General features: G+C 43.6%; 1 protein-coding gene across 1 annotated transcript; it reads left to right on the top strand.

Annotated features, from left to right (window-relative positions):
• Nucleotides 1-2,071: 2,071 nt before the first annotated feature.
• TRHR (thyrotropin releasing hormone receptor) lies at nucleotides 2,072-22,275 on the top strand. The gene is made up of 2 exons (XM_006113021.3): nucleotides 2,072-2,892; nucleotides 21,868-22,275. Exons 1-2 carry the CDS (start codon nucleotides 2,101-2,103, stop codon nucleotides 22,273-22,275), a joined length of 1,200 nt encoding a protein of 399 aa, XP_006113083.1. The 5' UTR covers nucleotides 2,072-2,100.
• Nucleotides 22,276-22,605: the final 330 nt, after the last annotated feature.

Genomic DNA, 22,605 nt, shown 5'->3' with positions numbered 1-22,605 from the left:
TCTGATTTCCGGCCCCCAAAACCTAGCACAAGATCTGGGAGCCAAGTTGGATTGTGTATTTTTGCCACTAGTAACAAGTCTACAGTCTAATTTTTTTCCTCGGGCCCTGTCTACACTGTGTCTTTTACCTGTGAATTTTGAGCCTATGATTGGGATGCTCAATTTGCATCCATACAGCAGGTTTTTCCAAGTTTGTTCTTCTACATCTACTGCTCTACCATACCACATATTTGTATTAGTGTATACTGGGAAAATCTGGTCAACTGTTCCATAATATCACTACAAAGGACAAAGAGGGACTTGTGTTCCTAAGTCATTGAGGTCCTTTTGGCCATCTTTCCACATGATATGTACACAGATGGTATGTACACAGAGTGATGTCAGCAATACTTCAACTGATGTGTGCTCAGGTATCCTGCTGAAAAGAATGCTGGTAGAAAGGAGTAGCAGCTGGTGACACAAAAAGGGTTAATGACTCCTGTATGCATTGAACCATTTTATAGAAAAATATTGGACTAAGTAAATTGACCTTCAAACCTCAAAAATGGTTTGATTCAAATTTCAGCTAAGATTTAAGAGTCTTATTTTTGTAACTATTTTTTCCCAGGCCTACTTTAAAATACTATTTTTTTAAAAGCATTCTTCTGTGTCACGTATTCTGCCTGTGTTAATAATCACGCTTTAAAATCAAAATCTGTTTTGAAATCCAAAGCATCTTTCAATATTTATATTTTTTTATTTCTTTTTAATCCTTGAAATTTCAGAAAAACACAAAACAAAATCAATCCACACATTGCCATAAATGGAAAAATAGAAAATGGATTTCAAAAGAGTTGCAGGCGTCTAATGTGCTGTTAAAAACAGAAGTAGGTAAAATAATGAATTGAAAACATCTGATAAAGGTGGTAGTATCTCTTTAAGTGAATACTGTTGAAGGATTTGCTACCCACTCTCTGTAAAACGTGAAGATTCATAGTACGTTACAGAGCCAGGAGCACTGCATACATTTTCCAGGTGCAGTTTGGTTAGGGAATGCTATTACTAGCAGCCCTGTTTAGATTTTTCATTAGTAGATCTGAAAGAGATGATACATGCTGATTCCTTGTTTTGTGCATGGTTTTACTCTTCCTAACTAAGGATTGTGTTACCAGAGGAGATTCTTCAAGGGAAAGAAGACTATGAATCAGTGAAGTGTGTGTGTGTGTGTGTGTGTGTGTGTGTGTGTGTGCGCGCGCGTGTGCTCTCACAGGGGATAATTTGTGATGACATGTTAACTGGGAGTGTTTAGGAAGTGAGAGGACTACACAGCCTGGTGACCAAGCCATTGTGAAGCAAAATGTTTGTGGACTAAAGTGTACGACAGGGTTTCTGCAGGTTTCAAAAGTTGGGACACTTTTCATTGCACCCATTGTGATGAAACAAGCACTCTGAGAACCCAGCCAAGCAAAAGGTAAGTGTACCCTGCCTCAGGGATATATAGGAAATCAGAATGTAAAAATGTATATTTTGTTGCAAATTGTATAGTGCTGAGGAATACACAAACTGACAGTAGTCATCACACTGCAGAGTGGCAATCCAGCGTAAAGGGATAGGAATTCTGATGGGCATGACTGAACTTCCCCTCTTTGCTTCCTCATTCTTGTCTTGCCTACCTTTACATTGTGATTGCTCCCTGAAAAGCCGGGATGGTAAAATCTGGTAATATTGGGTGGTACTGTCCCATTCATTGTATTAGCTAGCTGGCGATCTGTCAGTGAAGGGAAAAGACTCTGTCTTCCCCTCCCTTTCCCCTTCTGCTCTGCAGAGAGAAATCTCTAGCTGCATTCATTCACATGAGTGTCTCAGACCAGGTTCAAAGAACCAGCTTTTTATCCTGTGTTAATGAAATAGGATTAGAGGGGGACCTACCTCTGGTAATTGGGGGAAAAAAACAGGAGTTTTGGAGCAAAGGCAGCTTGTGCGTGGACTGTAATCTTATGGAGACTGTGCCATGGGGCTGTGCAGCATCCACTCTCCACTGTGTTTAACTTTTTTGCAGGGAGATTAAAAAAAAATGTGCTGAGAGCATCGTCCAGCAGAAGCAGCTTTAAGCTGGTGAAGATGGAGAACAGCACAGGGGATGAACAGAACCAAACAGGGCTGCTGCCAAGCCAAGAGGTGATCACTACTGAGTACCAAGTGGTTACGATTTTCTTGGTTCTCCTCATCTGTGGACTGGGTATAGTAGGAAATATCATGGTGGTGCTGGTGGTCCTCAGGACCAAACACATGAGGACCCCCACCAACTGCTACCTGGTAAGTCTGGCTGTGGCTGATCTCATGGTGCTGGTGGCTGCAGGACTTCCCAACATCACCGAGAGCCTGTATGGGTCCTGGGTCTACGGCTACGTGGGATGTCTCTGCATTACGTATTTCCAGTACCTAGGCATCAATGCTTCTTCTTGTTCCATCACCGCCTTCACTGTGGAGAGATATATAGCCATCTGCCACCCAATCAAAGCTCAATTCCTATGTACTTTTTCAAGAGCCAAAAAGATCATTATTTTTGTCTGGGCTTTCACTTCCATATACTGTACCCTCTGGTTTTTTCTGCTAGATCTCAACACAGTAGTCTACAAAGATACTATAATTGTTTCTTGTGGCTACAAGGTATCCAGGAGCTACTACTCCCCTATATACATGATGGACTTTGGCATATTTTATGTTGTGCCAATGATATTGGCCACTGTCCTCTATGGACTCATTGCCAGAATATTGTTTCTGAATCCCATCCCTTCAGATCCAAAAGAAAACCCTAAGAAACGGAGAAGCAACTCAACTCACCAAAACAAGACTATGAATTCCAAGATGAACAACAGGGGTTTCAGTAGCACTATTGCTTCTAGAAGGCAGGTAGGAAATGTATTTAAATATGATATTTACACATACACACATGCTCTCTTTAGCTTTTTCTTAAGACAATTGAACAAGTAAAGAGATTTGCTTAAAATTCATGAAAATATCAAAAATGTGCTTTATATCTTTTATTTCAATTAAGGCACACAACCCTTCCCCTCTCCCCCCAATAAAATCTACCAGTGCAGAGATGTGATTAGAGCATTTCATTCAGTAAACTGGTTTTTCCAGCATGTCTATAAATGTTTGCCTACTCCCACAGAAAGCAGTTTTGAAAGACAGTCAAGTGTCTTTTTATGGCATTTCAAGAAATCAACTAGGTACTGTCAAAATGAAACATTAAGAAAAAAACTATACTTTGACGTATGAATAAATTGGACAAATGCACTATAATTCCAGAGTTATTTTTGAAATCTGAAGATAGGATACTAAACTGGATGTCCTAAGTCCTGTTTTAAAACTTGTTGTATTAATGGGTCACTGTGTGACGAGAGAAGTTATTACTTTTTGTGACTCAGTTTCCCCATCTCTGTTATAAAGATAATATTTACTTTTCTAAAGATCTGTAGGGGGAAATTCTATACAAAGGCTAATGACTATTATTATTTCAATTTATCATATAATTAATAGGTAAATATTCTGAAGGTATTTGATGCTTTAAATTTGATTAATAGATTTTATCATATTTATTATACATTGGCATATATGCTAAAATAGCACAGAGGTGTAAGTCTACCAACCATCTTCATAATTACACACAATACTCATCTCTCCTGTGCCATCTAACATTTTAGGTGCCAATCCTGAGAAGTGCAGGGCACCTTACACTCCCATTGATCATGCTTTATCTTTTCATTAAACTGTGGGTACCCAATTCCTCCACACTACCCTGCTTTAATAACAAATAGTTTTCAGAAGCCTCATGCTTTTGAGTCACAGTTCTGACTAAAAGGGATGTTTCAGCAAAGGTAGCATAATTTTTGTAGGTATTATGCCAGAAGCGGTGATCTCTTTTGAAATGCTCAAGTCCATCTGCATCCTTGTGGTTAGGGATAAGGCATCTAAACATGAGATTTTCATAGTTCTTTGTGTAAACTGTTGCTATTTATGAGGTTCTTTTTCCTGCTGTGGGATTAATGTTCACCCCACAGGTTAATTGAGCCTGTTAGCAGAGATGTAAACATGTACAGATTGAGAGATCCCAGGTTAAGAAAAAGACAAACTGTTCTTTCTTTTCCGTAATTTGTAATTGTTTACATATATCTCGTGAGATTGGTTATTTAGGTGAGTAGTAGTTCAGTTTGTTTCATCTAGCAATTAATACTATTTTTCAAGTTATCATTATGAAGGGTAAATCCACATGCTTGCAAATGTGTGCTTTGTATTGTTTAGTGTCCTTTCAAAAAATTGAATGGTCTTTTTATTTAGCATTTCGGACAATGGTTCTTCTCATATTAAAAAATTAAAATGACAATTTATAGCATATATAACATTTATTTTCTGTTTTATGAAGAGAGGGCTCTTCATGGAGACTGTCAACTTCTTGGGTTATTGTAGCTGCGTTTTCAGTAAATCTAGTGTTTGCAAGTAGTGCTGTATGTAGACAGGAGAATGATAAGGTGGCACTATTAATATTATTCATAATATTTATATTATGATAGCATCCAAAATGTGCTTAATGCTGCAAAATCATATGGGAAAACAGTGCCTATCTCAAAAAGTTTACAATCTAAATAAAGTCCAAGACACACCAAGGGAAAACTCCCACAGATGTCAATGGGTGTTACACCTGCATATGTGAGGGCAGAATCGAGCTTTAAGAGTCAGATTTTGCCCTCATTTATATCAGTACATCTCTAGTCTCTTCATTGGTGTTGCACTGATGCAACAGAATAGACGCTGATCCCCAGAGTGCGAGCAGCTTCAGCTCCGAGTATAAGAGTTAACCCAACAGATAGGAAATGTAGTGGAATAATTTGCAAGGTGAATGCATACTTGCTCAGACAGTCCTGGATGCTCTTTCAAGCCTGTAACTAATGCTAAAAGGCAACACTAATGGAGTGAACAAGCCAGGGATAGAGAACATTGGTATTATTATTAATTAATTTATTTATTTATTACTATTTTTATGTGGTAAAAAGAAGACCTGAAATGTTTTTACATGAGAAAATCTACCACATTTTTCCAAGAACACTCTACAAATGACTGGAGAATCAGAAGTATCAAGGTAGTAAAATTGGATTATATGAAATGGGAAGTGTTTTTTTCTCTCCCAACATCACCAACACTCCCACTGATTACTGGGCTCTTAGGAGACATTTAGGGGTAAATTAGAGCTAAACAACAGTACAGAACATTAAGAGCCAGGACTGTTGGCTGTAAACAAACTTTATGGGACTGCGGCACACCCATGATAAGTGGACATCTGACTAACTAAAATCATTCCAAACCATAGATGTTGCTGGACTAGAGAGATTCAACCTGTGATGCAGTCTCTGTATCATGAAAGTGCAATTTACAAATGTAGAATTATATTTTACATAACAGCACCCAAAACCAAAACAATATAAAACTTTAAAGCTTATAAGTCTACTCAGTCCTACTACTTATTCAGCTAGTTACTAAGACAAACAAATTTGTTTACATTTATGGGACTTAAAGCTATAATGTCACATAAAAGAGAAAATAGGGGTTCATGTGGCACTGTTGTAGTTGGCATTGCAAGGCATTTATATGACAGATATATTCAACATTTTATTCCCTTGACGCTTTGACCACCATTCCAAAGGATTTGCTTCTGCTCGATATTGATCAATACGCAGTATGGATTGATGTATGTTCATTTTCATCATCTGAGTCAGATACTGCCAACAAAAGGCTGACATTCTTTTTTGGTGGTATGGCTCTGTAGTTTATGCATCAGACTGTGGTTCATTTAAGGCTTCTGAGAGCATATTTCAAACCTCTTCCATCTCAGATATGGAAGACGCTTCAGATTCTTAAACTTTGGATTCAATGCTGTAGCTATCTTTAGAATCTCACATTGGTACCTACTCTGCACTTTGTCTTAAGTGCCTTTCGGATGACATTGTAAATAAGAAGCAAACAGTATTATCTCCCATACATTTGAACAAACTTGTTTGTTTTAGCAATTGGCTGAACAAGAAATAGGACTCAATGAACTTGTATCAGAGGGGTAGCCATATTAGTCTGGATCTGCAAAAGTGACAAGGAGTCCCGTGGAACCTTATAAACTAACAAATGTATTGGAGCATAAGTTTTCCTGGGCAAAGACCCACTTCGTCAGATACATGTAGTGGAAATTTCCAGAGGCAGGTATAAATATGCAGGCCAGAATAAGGCTAGAGATAACGAGGTTAATTGTAGATGTTAAAGTGTTACACTGTTGTGTTTGAGTATGGTTATATTAAAAAAATCTTTATTTTTAATTTGCACTTTCATGATAAAGAGATTGCACTACAATACTTATAAGAGGAGAATTGAAAAAAGCTATTCATTTTGTCTTTTTATAGTGCAAATATTGATAATCAAAAATAATAAAGCGAGAACTATACAGTTTGTATGCTGTTGCAATTGAAATTGATATATTTGAAAATGTCATAAAATATCCAAAAAGCTTCACTGTACATTTTAGATATGTGCATCTGTCTGTCCATCTTTCTGTCCATCTGTGAGCTTGTTTGTTCAAGAACCTCTCCTAAACAGTAAGAGCTAGGACCACCAAATTTCATTTGCAGTCTCCTCTTATCATAGCTTAAAGCAAGGTCAGGGTTGCTTGTGCCAGGATAATGAGATGTACGTAGAATGTGATTATTCTGTATCAAACAGAAATGGAGGGTTTTGATAGGAGGGACAGTTATATTCATGCCTGACCACAGGGGGGTAGCAAGCACAGGAGGGACACAAATGACCACAGAGGGGCAGCAAGCACACCAATGAGCAACTGCTGACCAGCAGCATGATCCCCAATACCTCAGCCTGCCTTGGGAAGCATCTGCCAGCAGCTATGCTACCTCTGTGGGCTGTCCCCAGGGAATACCGGTAGGTGGCCGGCATGTCCCCTCCCTGCTCCCAGCAGCCCTCCCCACAACCCAGAGAGAAGCTGACAGGCAGAATGTGCAGCCTCCACTGTCCCTGTCTGGCCTCAGGGAGAAGCTGCAGCTACCTCCACCTTCACTCCTGAGCCCCCCCTTTTCTTCCAACTCCCTGCTCTGACTGCTGCACCTCCACCCTCTGCCCTGAGCCCCCACTCACCCACAGACTGGAGTCCTGTACCCTGCACTCCCTGCTGTGAGCCCCGCTTCAACCCCAACCCTAACTCCTGTCCCCCCCCCCCGACCTCCAGCCTCCTGCCCTGAGCCTTCCACATCCCCAAGCCTCTGCCCTGACTCCTGCACCCTCCCCCCCCCATACCACCAGCCCCCTGCCCTGAAGAACCTAAGCAATACTGGGTAAGTCTTCTAGTATTTAAATAAATGGTATTCTATTATTGTTTATCAGTGCAATGAAAACTGAGATTAATTGCTACAAATTGAAACTCTGTAATCTGGACTTCCCTAGTCCAGCAATGTCCCAGCATCGTTGGGATGACACTGTGGGGCCAGGAGCATTGCCAGACTACAGGGCTGAGAGCACGTGGAGTCCCGGGCAGCAGCAGGGCCACTAGGGAGAGCCCCTGATGGCAGCAGAGCCGCTGGATGGAGTGTGGAGCCCAGTTGGCAGCAGGAGCCACAGGGGAAAACGGACCGCCCCTCCTCCCAGCAAGAGCAAATTCCCTTGTATGGGACCAGTCAGGTCCCAAGGGTGCTGGACCAGAGAGCTTTAACCTGTATTTTTTAATCTCACCATAAATTGCAATTAATTTTTTAATCATTTGACAACTCTAATGTTCAGCTGATTCTTTTTAACTTTCCTGAATACCCAGGTGCAGACATGCACTTACTCACACCAGAATAAAGCTAACATTACTCTATTAAAATCAGTGAATTTACTGCAGGTTATTCAGGTTTAATAAAGAAGAATTTGGCCTGCAATTATTGCAAATGAAACCTACAGTATAGTTTGCAGTGACATTCCAGGCTATATGAGATGCCGTTTCCAATTTATTCTGAAACACTTAACTTCTCAATCTTCCTCTTCCTTGGGCTTCCTCCCGAGACTACATACTTGCCCTGCCTGTTCCAGGAATGAACAGAATCCCATTCACAATCTCTTAGCTATACAGACATTCTAATTCCTTTTGATCCAGGGCTTAGCCAGAAATTAAGTATGTCATTCTTTATAGAGAGGAGACCTATTGTGGAATACAGCGCAAATTTGACATTTTCTCCTTCCAGGATGGAATCACAATTTGGCCTCACTCCTGAGCCCTCTAACTGATCCAGCAACTAATTTAAGCTAAACTTTAAGCATATGCTTAGCCCCAGTTATTTTTCCAGATTTTGCAAGATTCATGTGGTAGCTAATGAAGATGTTAATATTTATATCAGATGGGGTTTCAGCAATACTTGCCACAAGAAAATGATGTAGCTCATTAGCTGAAGCAATGCATTCCACATTTAGGGCATGTCTACACTAGGAAATTATTTCAAAATAAGTAAAATTGAAATAATTCTCAAAATAATAATTTAAAAACAGCACATCCCCACTACAAGGCACCATCAATATAGCTCAGAATTATTTCAAAATAGCGCATCCACACTGATTGGAGCCTGCATCGGATTTAAAGCCCCTGGAAGCACTCCGGGGTGGGTACCAGGAGATTGGACACTTCCTGTGGCTGCTTGCTGAGGCTAGTTGGGATATGTGCTCACACAGCATTCCTACTGCCTCCCCCCTCACGGGACATCAAACTCACCCTGTGTGCTCTGGTTGCTTTTGCTGATGTTACAGAACTTCCAGCATGGAGCCAGAGCTGCTGCAAGGCAGTGCCAGGCTCACAGACCTTGTGCTGTGCCTCATTCAAACTGCTCACATGCTGCTTCAACACGACAATGACCAGCTCAAACCGTAAGACCCCATGGACTACTGCTTCTGGCAGCGGGGGACCAGTTCTGACTGGTGGGACGGCATCATCCTGCAACTGTGAGATGACCAGTGGTGGCTCCAGAACTTCCGCATGCAGAGGGTCTTCATGCCTGGTTCAGATCACCAGCCCCCTGCAGAAGCATGTCACCATCACCCTACGGAAGCTCGCCATGCTGGACAACTGCCACTCCATTGGAAAGCAATTTGGAGTGGGGAAAACCACAGTCAGGACCATGCTTCTGCAGTTAGTAAAGGCCATCAACAACATCTTGCTGTGGAAGGTCATCACTCTGGACAATATCAATCCATTTGTGGATGGCTTTGCCACCATGGGCTTCCCAATTGGAGGGGGGGACCACAGGTGGCACTCAGATCCCTATCCTGGTTTCCGACCATTGTGCCTCAGACTATATAAACAGAAAGGGGTACTTCTCAATGATGCTGCAGGCCCTGGTGGACCACAAGGGATAGTTCATGGTCATTAACATCGGATACCTGCATCTTCCAGAACTCCTGCCTCCTCCAAAAGATGCACTCTGGCACTTCTTTCCCTGACCTCACAATGGGGGCAGGGATGTGGACGTGCCCATGTGCATCCTGGGCTATTCAGACTACCCCTTGTTCCCCTGCCTGATGAAGCCTTACACGAGCAGCCTGAACCCCACCAAAAGAGCATTTCAATGCCAGGCTCAGCAGGTGCTGCGTGGGGGTGGAGTGTGCATTCGGCTGCTTGAAGGAAAGTTTCAGGAGTCTCCTCACCTGTCTGGACCTCAGTGAGCACAACATCCCCTATGTGAGAGCAAGGGGGAGACTTTGCTGCAAGGGTGGGAGGGCAGAGGCTAATCATCTGGCCAGGGCTTACGAGCAGCTGGACACCATTGCCATCAGAAGAGCTCATCTGGAAAGACTTGAGGGAGAGTTTCAGCCAAGGCCAGCTGTGAGACTCTCTCCCAGGCCTCTCCACAATGTATCCCTGCATTGCCCCCATATGCCTTTCCTCCCCTACCCTTCCCATCTTTCCTCCCTTCCCTCCAGAGCAAATAAATACGTCTTTTTGTTTGGAAAACACAACTCTGGATTTTTTTTATTTGGGGGATATACAACATGGGAGAGACTAGAGAAAGAATCTGGAATGCGGGAGAGGGAACGGGGGAGATATTTTCAGGGATTGGGTTGGGACTGGCACTTCCTTGGGTAGCTCAGGAGGCTTCAGCTGCCAGAGAGATCCCACCTCCACATGTTTGGGGGCCCTAATGGCCCCTGGGGGGACTAGGAGGAAAAACGGGGGTGAGAGCAGGGACAGGGAGTTGTGGGGGAAGTGGCTGGTGGTCTGCTCCATGCACGCAGCCATGCGTTCCATCACAGAAGTTATGGAGGAGCACACTCTAGCTGGTCCCACATGGCCTTCCATTGCTCCTGGTCAGCCCAGCGTTCCTCCCAATCAGTGGCCCACTCCTCGTCAAACCCCCAGATGAAAGACTAGAGGCAGGCCTGCCAGAGCTCTTTGATTTTCTTATGGACCTGGTCGATGATCTGCATGTGGCTCTTGTTGGCCAGGGTGGCAGCCATACGGCTGTAGACATCCGCATTCTACCTCCTGGTGCGTAGATCCTGGAGGTTGGTCTCCTCCCCGCCAGACCTTGATGAGACTCCACATCAGTCCAGCCTAGTACCCTCTTTTGTCCCTGGCCAGGGATATCCAAGGGTGCTGTGGGAGTGCTGGCAGCCATGGGAAGTGCAGAGGGAGCGCTGGGGTCACTCATGGCTCCAGCGATTGATGCTGTGTGGCATGGGGCTCGCAAAGCTCTCCTGGTGCCACAAGCCCTTTTCCTTTTGCCTGCTGCTTTAAGCTCTGCAGAAGAAGAGAAGCATTGGACTTGTCGGCTACGTCTACACTGGCACCCTTTTCTGGAAATGCTTAAAACGGAACAGTTTTCCGTTATAAGTATTTCCGGAAAAGCGTGTCTACATTGGCAGGATGCTTTTCCGGAAAAGCGTCCATGGCCAATGTAGACGCGCTTTTCCGCAAAAAAGCCTCGATCGTCATTTTCGCGATCGGGGCTTTTTTGCAGAAAAGACTACTGTGTTGTCTACACTGGCCCTTTTCCGGAATAGTTTTTCCGGAAAAGGACTTTTGCCCGAATGGGAGCCGCATAGTTTTTCCGGAAAAACACTGACAATTTTACAATAGATCATCATTGCTTTTCCGGAAAAGCAAGCGGCCAATGTAGACAGCTGGCAAGTTATTCCGGAAAAGTGGCTGCTTTTCTGGAATAAGTGGCTCAGTGTAGACACAGCCGTCAGGTGTGGCCAAACCAGCCATAAGTGCAGCTGTGAGAGGCCTCCAGAGGCCCTTTTTAAAAAAAAATAGCAGCAGCTGAGTATCCACACTCATGCTATTCAAAATAAGTATCATTCCTCATGAAAAGCAGGAGTTATTATTTTGAAATAACCAGCTCATTATTTCAAAATAATGGGCTTAATAGTATGGACACTGCGCTTGTTATTTCGAAATAAGGGGAGTTATTTCAAAATGACTCCGTAGTATAGACCAGGGCTTAGGTGAGCAAATAATAAGGCATGGATTTGGACATGGCTACTGCTTGGAGAGAAGTTTGAGTAATTATGGATCTGAAAGGTTAGCCTGGGTCACCACCTGGAACTAGGTGACACTGAGCCCTCTGATCCACCAGCCTGGGCGCTCTCTCACACTGTGCTGCCATGACAAACTACAGCCTCATTCCCGGTTTTTCCTTCCGCAGACATTCACAGAGGTATGGTCAGGGGGAGGGATAGCTCAGTGGTTTGCACTTGGCCTATTAAACCCAGGGCTGTGAGCTCAATCCTTGAGGGGATCATTTAGGGATCTGGGGCAAATCTGTAAGGGATAGTACTTGATCTTGCTGTGAGGGCAAGGGACTGGACTTGATGACCTCACAAAGTCCCTTCCAACTCTATGAGATAGGTATATCTCCATAAATTATTATAGGTAGAGATACAGCCAGATGCAATGACATTCAGGTTTTGACCAGCCACTGCATGAAGCAACAATAGAGAGGCCACAGTCAAAATAACCACCAGCTGGAAAAGAAACCCAAATTTATACCATCTTGCACTGCACTGAAGACTGTATTACATAGACTCAGAAGGTTCATCCATCCCTCAATGTGGAGACAAAATGCAACTGCCCCCTGAGCTAAGATTTCAAACTTAGTGATTTAGATTAAAACATAAAATAAGTTTATTTATTACAAAAGGATTGACGTTAAGTATTTATAAGTAACAACAAACAGATCAAAGCAGATCACCAAGTAAATAAAAATGCAAACTAAGTCTAAAATACTAGAAAGTTACAATATAAATTAGCAAATTCTCACTCTAGCTAGTGATAAAAGCAGACTGCAGATTCTTAAGGCACAAGCTACAGTTCCTTTGCAGTTTGGAATCACGAGGTATTCAAACCCAAGCTACAAATCCCTTTAGCATGGATCTAGCATTTTCCCCAGATCATTTTTTCTTCCTCAGATGTTTTCAAGAATTCTCTTGTATGGGGCATGAATAACAACCGATGTCAACCCCTTCCTTAAATCACTTGAGCATTTGGTGGGAACTCTTTGTTCTAAAACCAGTTCTCACATCAGTGTGTAGATAAATACAGACACTCCAAAATGAAGTCCAGAATCATGTGCCCTGGATCACATGACCTTGTGGAGTCATAGCAGCCATTTCTTAAGGTTGTCTAGAGCAGTTGTCCCCAATGTTTTGGGGCTGCCAGGTGCCTGGGGGCGGGGCCGCTCATGCACCATGCGTCCAGGGGTGGGGTTGCTCATGGGCCACAGGCCTAGAGGCGGGGCCAAGCATGCGCTGCGTGCCCAGGGCTGGCACCGGCATGTGCCGCGACCCGGGGGCAGGAGCCGCCCATGAGCCCGGGGCTGGCACCTGCCGTACGTCCAGGGGCGGGGCCAGCCCAGATTGCTCCGTGGGCACACATAAATGGCCCGGTGGGTGCCATAGCGCCCACGGGCACCACGTGGGGGACCACTGGTCTAGAGAATTCTCAGGAAGGCTTACTGGTCTAGAGAATTCTCAGGAAGGCTCACCAGATGGGAGATAAGATTCTCCAGCAGTCTATTGTTTTCCCTAATAGCTCATTACCCTGAATAAACCCTTCCCAACCTGCTACCTAGATTGAAAGTGGGTGTCACCCAGGTGTAGCTACATTTGAAATACAGATACATAGTAAATATTCATAACTACAGATACCAACATGATACATGCATATACATATGACAATCATATTCAGCAAATCATAATTTTGCCAGTGACATAACACATGACTTATCTTGGACAAAATTCATCATAATTATGCTATAATCATATCATAATGATATCATGATGAAGAATAGGGGTGCAGTGTTACAACAAAAACTGACTTGACTGTTATTAATATCATATTTTACAGTTCTGTTAAATAGACTAATTTTGGAGAAATTGCACAAGTCACCACGATCGAAGGCATAGAAATTTGGAAGTAAGATGGCCATGCAGTTTGTAGGCGCACTCAAGCACAATTTGAGCAGAGAAAATGGAGCAAAATGATCTCATTAAACACAACTGCTTGGGGAAACCGTTCACATCTTATTACCATACTAAATGGTATTGTAGGTGAGAAAACAGAAGTGTCCAAATCACTCCAGTTGATCCAGTTAAAGCTGCAAAGTTGACTTGGGGTAAGATCAAGAAGATTAAAAGACTAAGTGTCCTGGCAAGCATGCTTTTTAATCCTGACAGTTCAAAGTCTCATTTCCTTTACTCAGAAAAAAAAAGAGCAGTATAATGCAAGTTCAGCGTTGAGATTTATTTCAATATTGTATGATCATTTGGACATAAGTGTTCAAGAAAATGAACTGAAATTGACATCAGCTTTTGATTTTTTTTTCAATTGCTGCATAGCATTGTAACCTCAGATTTGAGACTGAACAATTAATAGTAAATATAAAGAAAGGTCAGTTCCTCCTGGAGTATTTTAAGGACCATATTGCTCTCCTGTGATCAATATAAAGACTACAAATATGTAATAACCCAGAAGATTGAAGATGGATCTTTGAAGATATTTTGATGTATGGAGTGAAATTCTGTCCCCACTGAAGTTAATGGAAGTTTAGCTACTGACTTCAGTGGGACCAGGATTTCACTCGTGGTAACTTCAAAATACTATACAATCCAATGTGACATCAAATATAATGAGACTTCAGTCTCACAAACACAAAAAGAAAAACAAGAAACAAATTGGAAGAAAGATGGTAGATTCTAGACCTGTGGTCCCCAACCTTCTGGGGCTGCTGGGCACCGCTCAGTCGTTGCGCATCTGGGGCTGGGCTACGCATGCACCATGCGCCCGGGGGCAGGGCTGCGCATGCGCCGCATGCAGGGCTGGATTAAGGGGGGGAGGCTAGCTGGTCAGCTGCCCAGGGCGCCAATCTATGGGGGGGCGCCAGATGGCAGCTATAAGGGGCGCCACGCACTGTGCACCTGGGGCCAGGGGCCGCATGGCACCCCTTAGAGCTGCCATCAGGCACCACGCACCCAATTGCGTGCACAGTGTGCCGGGGACAAGGCCACACATGCGCCGTGTGCCCAGGGGCAGAGCCGCGCATGCGTTGCACGCCTGCTGCCCAGAGCACAGGAATGGCTCGAGCAGGCCCTGGCCACGCACCCAGGGCTCGGGGCGCAAGAATGGCTTGGGCTGGCCCTAGTCACTCGGCAGGCGCACATAAATGCCCCAGCGGGCGCCATGGCACCTGCAGGCACCGCGTTGGGGACCACTGTTCTAGACTACTGAGGGGATTATTGATTAAAAGAAGAGTGATTATATTTACTTAATATTTGGCACGGGTACCAGGGGTAGAATGCTGTGTCCACAATATAAAAAGGAAATTGATAAACTGGAAAGAGTTCACAGAAGAGCCATGCCTATAATGGAAGGTAGGTGTTTAATTTAATAAAGGGATGATTAAGGGGTCACTTGATCAGAGTCTAAAAGGATGAGTGCAAATTTGATGAGAGAGGGTTCTTCAATCCAACAAATGAAAAGTAAGATCAAATGGCTAAAAGGTGAAGATAGGCATGTTCAAACTAGAAAGAAGGTGCACGTTTTTAACAGTGAGGGTAAGTAACAAATGGAACAATTTACTGAGAGATGTAGTATAATCTTCATCACTGCACATTGTTAAATCAATCCTAGATTTTTTTCTAAAAAAAATGCTTTAGTTCAGGATATTTGGTCTGAAATTAGAATTAATTCAGGAAATTCTGTGGTCTACCGTCATAATTAGGCCTAGAAATGTACCATTATTATGGGTTCAATTATAAAAAGGGGTATAAATTCATAAGCTGTCATAATAGCCCATAACATTGATGTAATAAGCTATTGTGACAGCTTCTGAACTTGCAAATGTTGACAGAAAAATGTACAAATGGGATATTAGGCCTAAATGCTGGACAAAATAGTAAGAGAATGAGCTATTCTGCCCATCACTTCCTCTTGGGGTCCTTAAGAGACTTAGGCTATGTCTAGACTGCAAGCCTCTTTCGAAAGAGGCTCTTTCGAAAGATACTTTCAAAAGAGCCTCTTTCGAAAGAGAGCGTCTAGACTGCACGCGGAACTTTCGAAAGAGCAAGCCGCTTTTTCGAAAGAAAGCACCCAGTGAGTCTGGATGCTCTCTTTCGAAGAAGCCCTATTTACATTCAAGAACGCCTTCTTTCGAAAGAAGCACTTTCGAAAGAAGGCGTTCTTCCTCGTGAAATGAGGTTTACCGCCGTCGAAAGAAAAGCCGCGTTCTTTCGATTTAATTTCGAAAGAACGCGGCTGCAGTCCAGACGCAGGTGAAGTTTTTTCGGAAAAAGGCTACTTTTCCCGAAAAAACCCCTGAGTCTGGACACAGCCTTAGGGAGTAAAAGGCTCCTGGAACAAACTTCAGCTTTAAGGTTTCCAGCCCCACACCACCATCTGGGGCCTTAAATCTTCTTCTTTATAATCCTGAGAGATGTCTTGACCACACCAGGCCAGAGAAATGGAACCAGCTGACATCACTGCCTCTATCAGGTCCCTCCCTCTGAATCCCAAGCATCATCTGGCATGGAGACTTCACCTCCATCTCCTCCAATGTGTCTGTTTCCCTCCCTTCTTTATTTCTTCTCTTTACTATCTCTCTTCTTTTCCCTTCTGTCTAAAAACAGTCTGTTTTAGCCAGCTAAGATTATTTTGCAACACTGCTATAAGTCTGTGACCAGAGAAAGGCAAATAAAGCAGCGGCCTATAACTATAAAGTGATAAGTTTCTCAATCGGATGTGTTATCATCAACACCCATAAGTAAAAATCAAACAAACACTTAGAATATATCTAGTCAGACAGGAGAAAACATCTCAGGCAATGAGAGTGCATATTTTCTATATAATAAAAATCTGATTATGACAGGCAAGAAAAGTATATTCCCTACAGCTTTAACCAAAGACACAAAAACAAAGCAATTAAAAATGCAATGTTAAGGTTAGTAGGAGAGTTATGGAAGTAAAGTTCAGTCCTCTGTCAGAGGTATTAAAAATTCATATCCCTACCTACGAGGCAATGAAATTATATTTTGAATAGTCATAGGAGCTGTAGTACCATTGTCTTATTTACACAGTTACCCTGAAAAAGGTTGTAATGTGTAACTGCACCATGGAGCAGGAAACGGGAAATTTCATTAATTTGTCTGGTAGATACAAATGCATTATTTCAATAAGATATAGCAATATTCAAAGAAGCACAGTAAAAGCCAACAGTCTTCATTCACTAGGAAGAGCCTCACCCTCTAAATTCGCACATACATACTGGGGCTGTGTCTAGATTGCATCCCTCTCTCGGCACTTCGGAAGTGCAAATGAGCCAGGGATTTCAATATTTTTTGTGGAGTACAGGAGCTGTCGAAAAAGCTCCCCACTGTCAGCAGAGCCATGGCTACACTTTACTTTTACTTTCGACACTGAGCCTGATCGGCACGGCGTCGGAATGTGAGTATGCAAATAAAGCCCGGGATATTTAAATCCCGAGCTCATTTGCACTTCCAAAGTGCTTCATTTGCATCCCTCTCTCGGCAGGGGGATGCAGTATAGACGTAGCCTGGATGTAATTCTAGACTGATTTACTCTCTGTGATGTGCCACTGAAATCAATGGGATGGGTGGGTGGGTGTCTGTGTTTCCAGATTATTAACTCTTCATCACCAAAAGATTCATCTTAACTATTAATAAATTTTTCAGACTTTTTTAAATGCATAACTTGGAGATTACAGGGTGAAAGGCACTAAATATTGTAACGATAAAACACTGTTAGTATATCAGCTACATTCAGAATAGTGGGACTCATTTTAAGAACTCGTTATTTTGGTTTTACTGCCCTTGTTTTTCACTTTTATTTTTATTGACTTTACTTCCAACTTTTTGGAATCCCTCAAGGAATAGTTTTTCATTGGTTTTTTAAAACAAACTTTATGTGATAAAAGTATAAGTGACAAAACACTTTTCAGTAAACAATCAGTCCATACCTGACCTCTCAATCTTCATAAAAACGTAAGAATGGCCACATTGGGTCAGACCAAAGGTTCATCTAGTCCAATATCCTGTCTTCCAGCAGTGGACACTGCAAGGTGTCCCAGAGGGAATGAACAGAACATGAACTCATCAAGTGCTCCATCTCCTGTTGCTCATTCTCAGATTGTGGCAAACAGAGACTAGGGACACCATTTCAACCTATCTGGCTAATAGCCATTGATGGACCTCACCTCCATGAATTTTATCCAGTTCTTTTCTAATCCTATTACAGTCTGTCCTCAGAGGAAACCCACACAACACCTTCAAAAGGTGAGCATGGGAATTTACATTTGTAACTCTGTTAGATACTACAGATCATGGAGTCAAAACAGGCACTGGATTACAACAATCGATAATTCAATAACCCTCCTTTTTCCTACAACTATGAAGTGTTTACTGCCCATCTCATGTCTGCCCACGCTGCTAGTCCATATCAGCTGACTTGAGCTTGTGGAGCTCGGGCTATAGGAATATAAAATTGCAGTGTAGGTTTTTGGGCTTGTGCTGATGTAACACTGACAGGTAGAACTAACGTGAGACCTCTGGAGATTAGTGCATGAGCTTCTGCAGCTTGAGTTAAAAGCCAGTGAGCTCTCAGCTGTAGAGCTCTCAGAGCAACTTATTCTCTCTTTCTCTGTAAGGGTATGTCTACACTAGCTTGTTAATTCGAGCTAGGTAGGCAAATGAGGTGACGGGAGTTACAAATGAAGCCCTGGATTTAAATATCCCAGCCTTTATTTGCATGTTCCCATCCGGTCGCCATTTTGAAATTTCACTAGCCCGAACTCACTGCCGCGTGTTAATTCGAACTAAGGACTTAGTTCAAATTAACATATCACTGCTGTGTGTAGCCGCACGGCAGTGAGTTCAGGCTAGTGAAATTTCAAAATGGCGACCGGACGGGAACATGCAAATAAAGCCCGGGATATTTAAATCCCGGGCTTCATTTGCAACTCTGGTCGCCTCATTTGCCTACCTAGCTTGAATTAACGAGCTAGTGTAGACATAGAATCATAGAATCATAGAATAATAGGACTGGAAGGGACCTCGAGAGGTCATCGAGTCCAGCCCCCCGCCCTCAAGGCAGGACCAAGCTCCATCTACACCATCCCTGACAGATGTCTATCTAACCTGTTCTTAAATATCTCCAGAGAGGGAGATTCCACCACCTCCCTTGGCAATTTATTCCAATATTTGACCACCCTGACAGTTAGGAATTTTTTCCTAATGTCCAATCTAAACCTCCCCTGCTGCACTTTAAGCCCATTACTCCTTGTCCTGTCCTCAGAAACCAAGAGGAACAAATTTTCTCCTTCCTCCTTGTGACACCCTTTTAGATATTTGAAAACCGCTATCATGTCCCCCCCTTAATCTTCTTTTTTCCAAACTAAACAAGCCCAGTTCATGAAGCCTGGCTTCATAGGTCATACCCTTAGTGGTCTAAGTGCCACTACATAGAACAGTGTGCCACACCCAGAATGCATTTGAGTTATACTGGGTCTCTGGGGTCCTAAAGCATGGGTGTTTTATTATAGCATAGACATAACCTGTGAGTACCATTCCCAGACCTGAAGAAGAGCTCCGTGTAAGCTCAGAAGCTGCTCTCTGTCACCAATCAGGGCCATCCTTATGATTTATGGTTCCCTATGGGTGGGCAGGGAAAATGGAGGAGGGGCCAGGGGCTGTGCTCAGGGTTGTAGGGACAGGAGTAGGGAGACAGGCATGGGATCTGGAGCATGTTGCAGCACCCCACATCTTATGTGAGTTCCTAGCTGTCTCCTGAGGTCCCGGCTGCTGCCCAGAACTCTGACATCGGCCGCACACATGGGGGTCCCAGTTGCCACTGGCCCCACATTTTACGTGAGTTCCGGGGCTCCACTCCCAGGGCCATGCCTGCCTCCAGCCTTGGCCCCCCAGCCTGGTCAGGGTCCCCCACATCCCAGAAACATGACCCTGCTTCTATCCCCAGAAGGTGGCGCGGGTGAGTGGAGGCTGGGTGTTGCTTGTGGGGAGGGAGAAGGATGGGGTTGGCCACCAGCGCCAGCACTGCTTGCTTCTTGCTGTCCCATCCCACAGTGGTGGCCCTAGCCATACACAGCTATGTATTCTGCAAATGCTTAAGAACAGCTCTGCACCCTCTAAGTCTGTTTAAGTGAAATAAGTGATATTTCTAAGATGATAATGTTGTAAGATAACCCACTGTTTCTCTGGCAAGTTTTGGGCTATCAGTAAGAGTTTTAAAATAATGTATGAGTCACTTGACCAGGACTTAATGTCTCAATTAATTGTTTAGGTTTTTTATTAGAAACTAATCTAACTCAGACGTCTTTGTACTGAATTTGGGAGTCTGCTATTATGTGACAGTAACCATTAAAGTAGGTAATTTGGTTTCAGTTTTAAAATGTCACACACAGTCAGCACTAGAAGGAGCTGCTCCATACCATTGAGGGGAAGACAGGAGTTGCTTTCTTTCCAAGGGAATAGACACTTATTCCTAACTATGGTACAGTAATTCCCTACACAGTGTTGTCCTTGTTAGCATTGTTTTGTTGCATATCTATTAGAGCACATGCTTGTTTAAGGTTGTACAATGCTCCCTTATAATGTCATTATAATATCCAGGTGTGTTGGCAGTCATCCACCCCATTAGCTCCTCCACATTACCTGTAAGGTATGCAGTTGGGCAGCTGCAGTTCAGCTGCCTTTTCTTTGACTGCTGAGCTGCTCCTGCCCTCTGCCTTGGAGCTGCTTCTGGGAGCCTCCTTCTGGCTGTGCAGGGAGGATGGGGGAAGGAACAGACAGATGCTGATGTCAGGATGTCCCAATTTCTCCTCATCAAGCCCCCCACTCCATATATAATTGTCTCAAAGCAGGATATCAAAGCGATAGTGTCCTGTGTCTGAACTTCCTGGTCTACTTACAAGGGCAGTGCACTTGAACTGGCACCAGCATACTGAAAGGGGCAATTCACAACCTTGTCTGTACCCAGATGTATGCATCTGTGTCTGTCTCTTAACCACACTGGTAGGCATCTCTGCCTGTCTCTCACGCACACACCCTGGGGCACTGTGCAGCTGTATGCACCAACCGCAGGACAGAATGGTGCAGGGAAATGTTTGCAGCCACTGCCATGGGTGCATCTGATGTTTTCTCCCTCTCATCTGATCCATGCCACCACTAGAGCAGGGGGCTCAAACCTCCAGCCCATGGGCCAGACCCAGCCAGAGCGATTGCACAATCTGGTCTGGGACTCCCAGTGGGCTGGGGGCCCTCATCCCCAAACCCCTTCCCCTTCCTGCCATCACCCTGTCCTCTTCCCCCATGGCAAATGACCCCCCTGCAGCTCCTGCTGCTGCAGGAAGTGTGTGTGCTGGGGGTGTGATCGCTGCTGTCATATGGCACCAGGCCCATCCCTGGTGATTCCCAAAGCCGTCTGCTTGGGAAACAAGGTTTGAGCCCCTTGCTCTAGTGGTGGCATGGATCAGATGAGAGTGGGGTGGAGGAGAGGCAGATTATGGAAGGGAAGGGCAGGGCTTAGAACCAGTGATAGACAGGTCCCCCAGGCCCACCAAGAGTCCTGGGCTAGATTGCTCATTCACTCCAGCCGGGACTGGCCTGCGGGCCAGATGCTTGAGACCCCTGCTCTAGAAAGTGAAGCTACATTAATAACATCTTAACCCTTGAGGGCTCTGCCAAGTGCTAATTTATCATTTAGAAGCAAGACTTTTCCTGGGAAATATTCCACCCTGTGACTCCACCACTTCAACCAAGCTTCGCAAGCATCATTGCTCTGTACAGTACTAAATTGTTTAAAACTTTTACTGTACATGTGTATAATATTTTATGGTTCCTGAAAAAAAAATTCCCTGGAACCTAACTCCCACTATTTACATTAATTCTAATGGGCAAATTGGATTTGCTTAATATTGTTTCCCTTAAAGTAGCATTTCTCAGGAGCATAACTGCACCATTAAGCAAGTTTACTGTAGTTGCAAAGACTCAGGCCTAAAATATGTTCCATGGGAATTAACTGGATATTAATTGAATAATATGGATCCCAGCCATAAGGAATCATCCTTATTTTATGAAAGTTCAGGGGAGTTTGGATCAATGAATTTGGATCAGCTCATTATAGTGGTAAGAAAATAGCAAAATTCTAACTGAGACCCAGATATAGATCACGTCATCAAATTCAGAGCTGTTCAGACAATACCAACTTTACATTCACATCTCTACAGAACACTGAGCACTGATGTTCTACTTTTTCATTGTGTATCCTTCTGTTTTCCATAGGTTACCAAGATGCTGGCTGTGGTTGTGATCTTGTTTGCATTTTTATGGATGCCCTATAGGACGCTGGTGGTTGTAAACTCCTTTCTCTCCAATCCTTTCCAAGAAAATTGGTTCCTGTTATTTTGTAGAATCTGCATTTATCTAAATAGTGCCATCAACCCCGTGATTTACAATCTCATGTCCCAGAAATTCAGAGCATCTTTCAAGAAACTCTGCAATTGCCAGAAGAAACAGTCAGAGAAACCTACCAGTTACAGTGTGGCCCTAAACTACAGTGTCATCAAGGAGTCCGATCACTTCAGCACTGAACTAGAAGACATTACTGTCACCAATACCTATCTGTCCTCTACAAAAGTGTCCTTCGACGATACCTGTTTATCCTCTGAGGTAACCGTTAGCAGAAATTAATCCATTGTGCATATTCGTATTAAGTACTAGACGTTTTATCCAGCATTGCTTTAATCCTTAATTTTTTATTTTCTTCATTTAAATTATTGCTTTTTGGGGTAGGGCTGGAGATGAGGGGTTCAGTATGCAGGCTGCCTTGGGGAAGTGAGGAATATTCTAGCCCTCTTTTACAGAAGAGTTTGGGGACAGGTGAGAAGCACCTCTCCACGGTTGCTGCAGTTGCTGGAGGCATGTCTAGGGAAAGGGTACATATCCCCCCACTGGGGCAGGTCCAGGCTTGTCTGCCTCCTACTTTCCCCAGCCAGAGTGGGAAATGCAGCAAACTGTGAA

The sequence above is a fragment of the Pelodiscus sinensis genome, chromosome 2, assembly GCF_049634645.1.
Source record: "Pelodiscus sinensis isolate JC-2024 chromosome 2, ASM4963464v1, whole genome shotgun sequence".
Classification (NCBI taxonomy): Eukaryota; Metazoa; Chordata; order Testudines; family Trionychidae; genus Pelodiscus; species Pelodiscus sinensis.
Note: the sequence above shows the minus strand (reverse complement) of the source record. Positions and strands in the feature narration are given on the sequence as shown.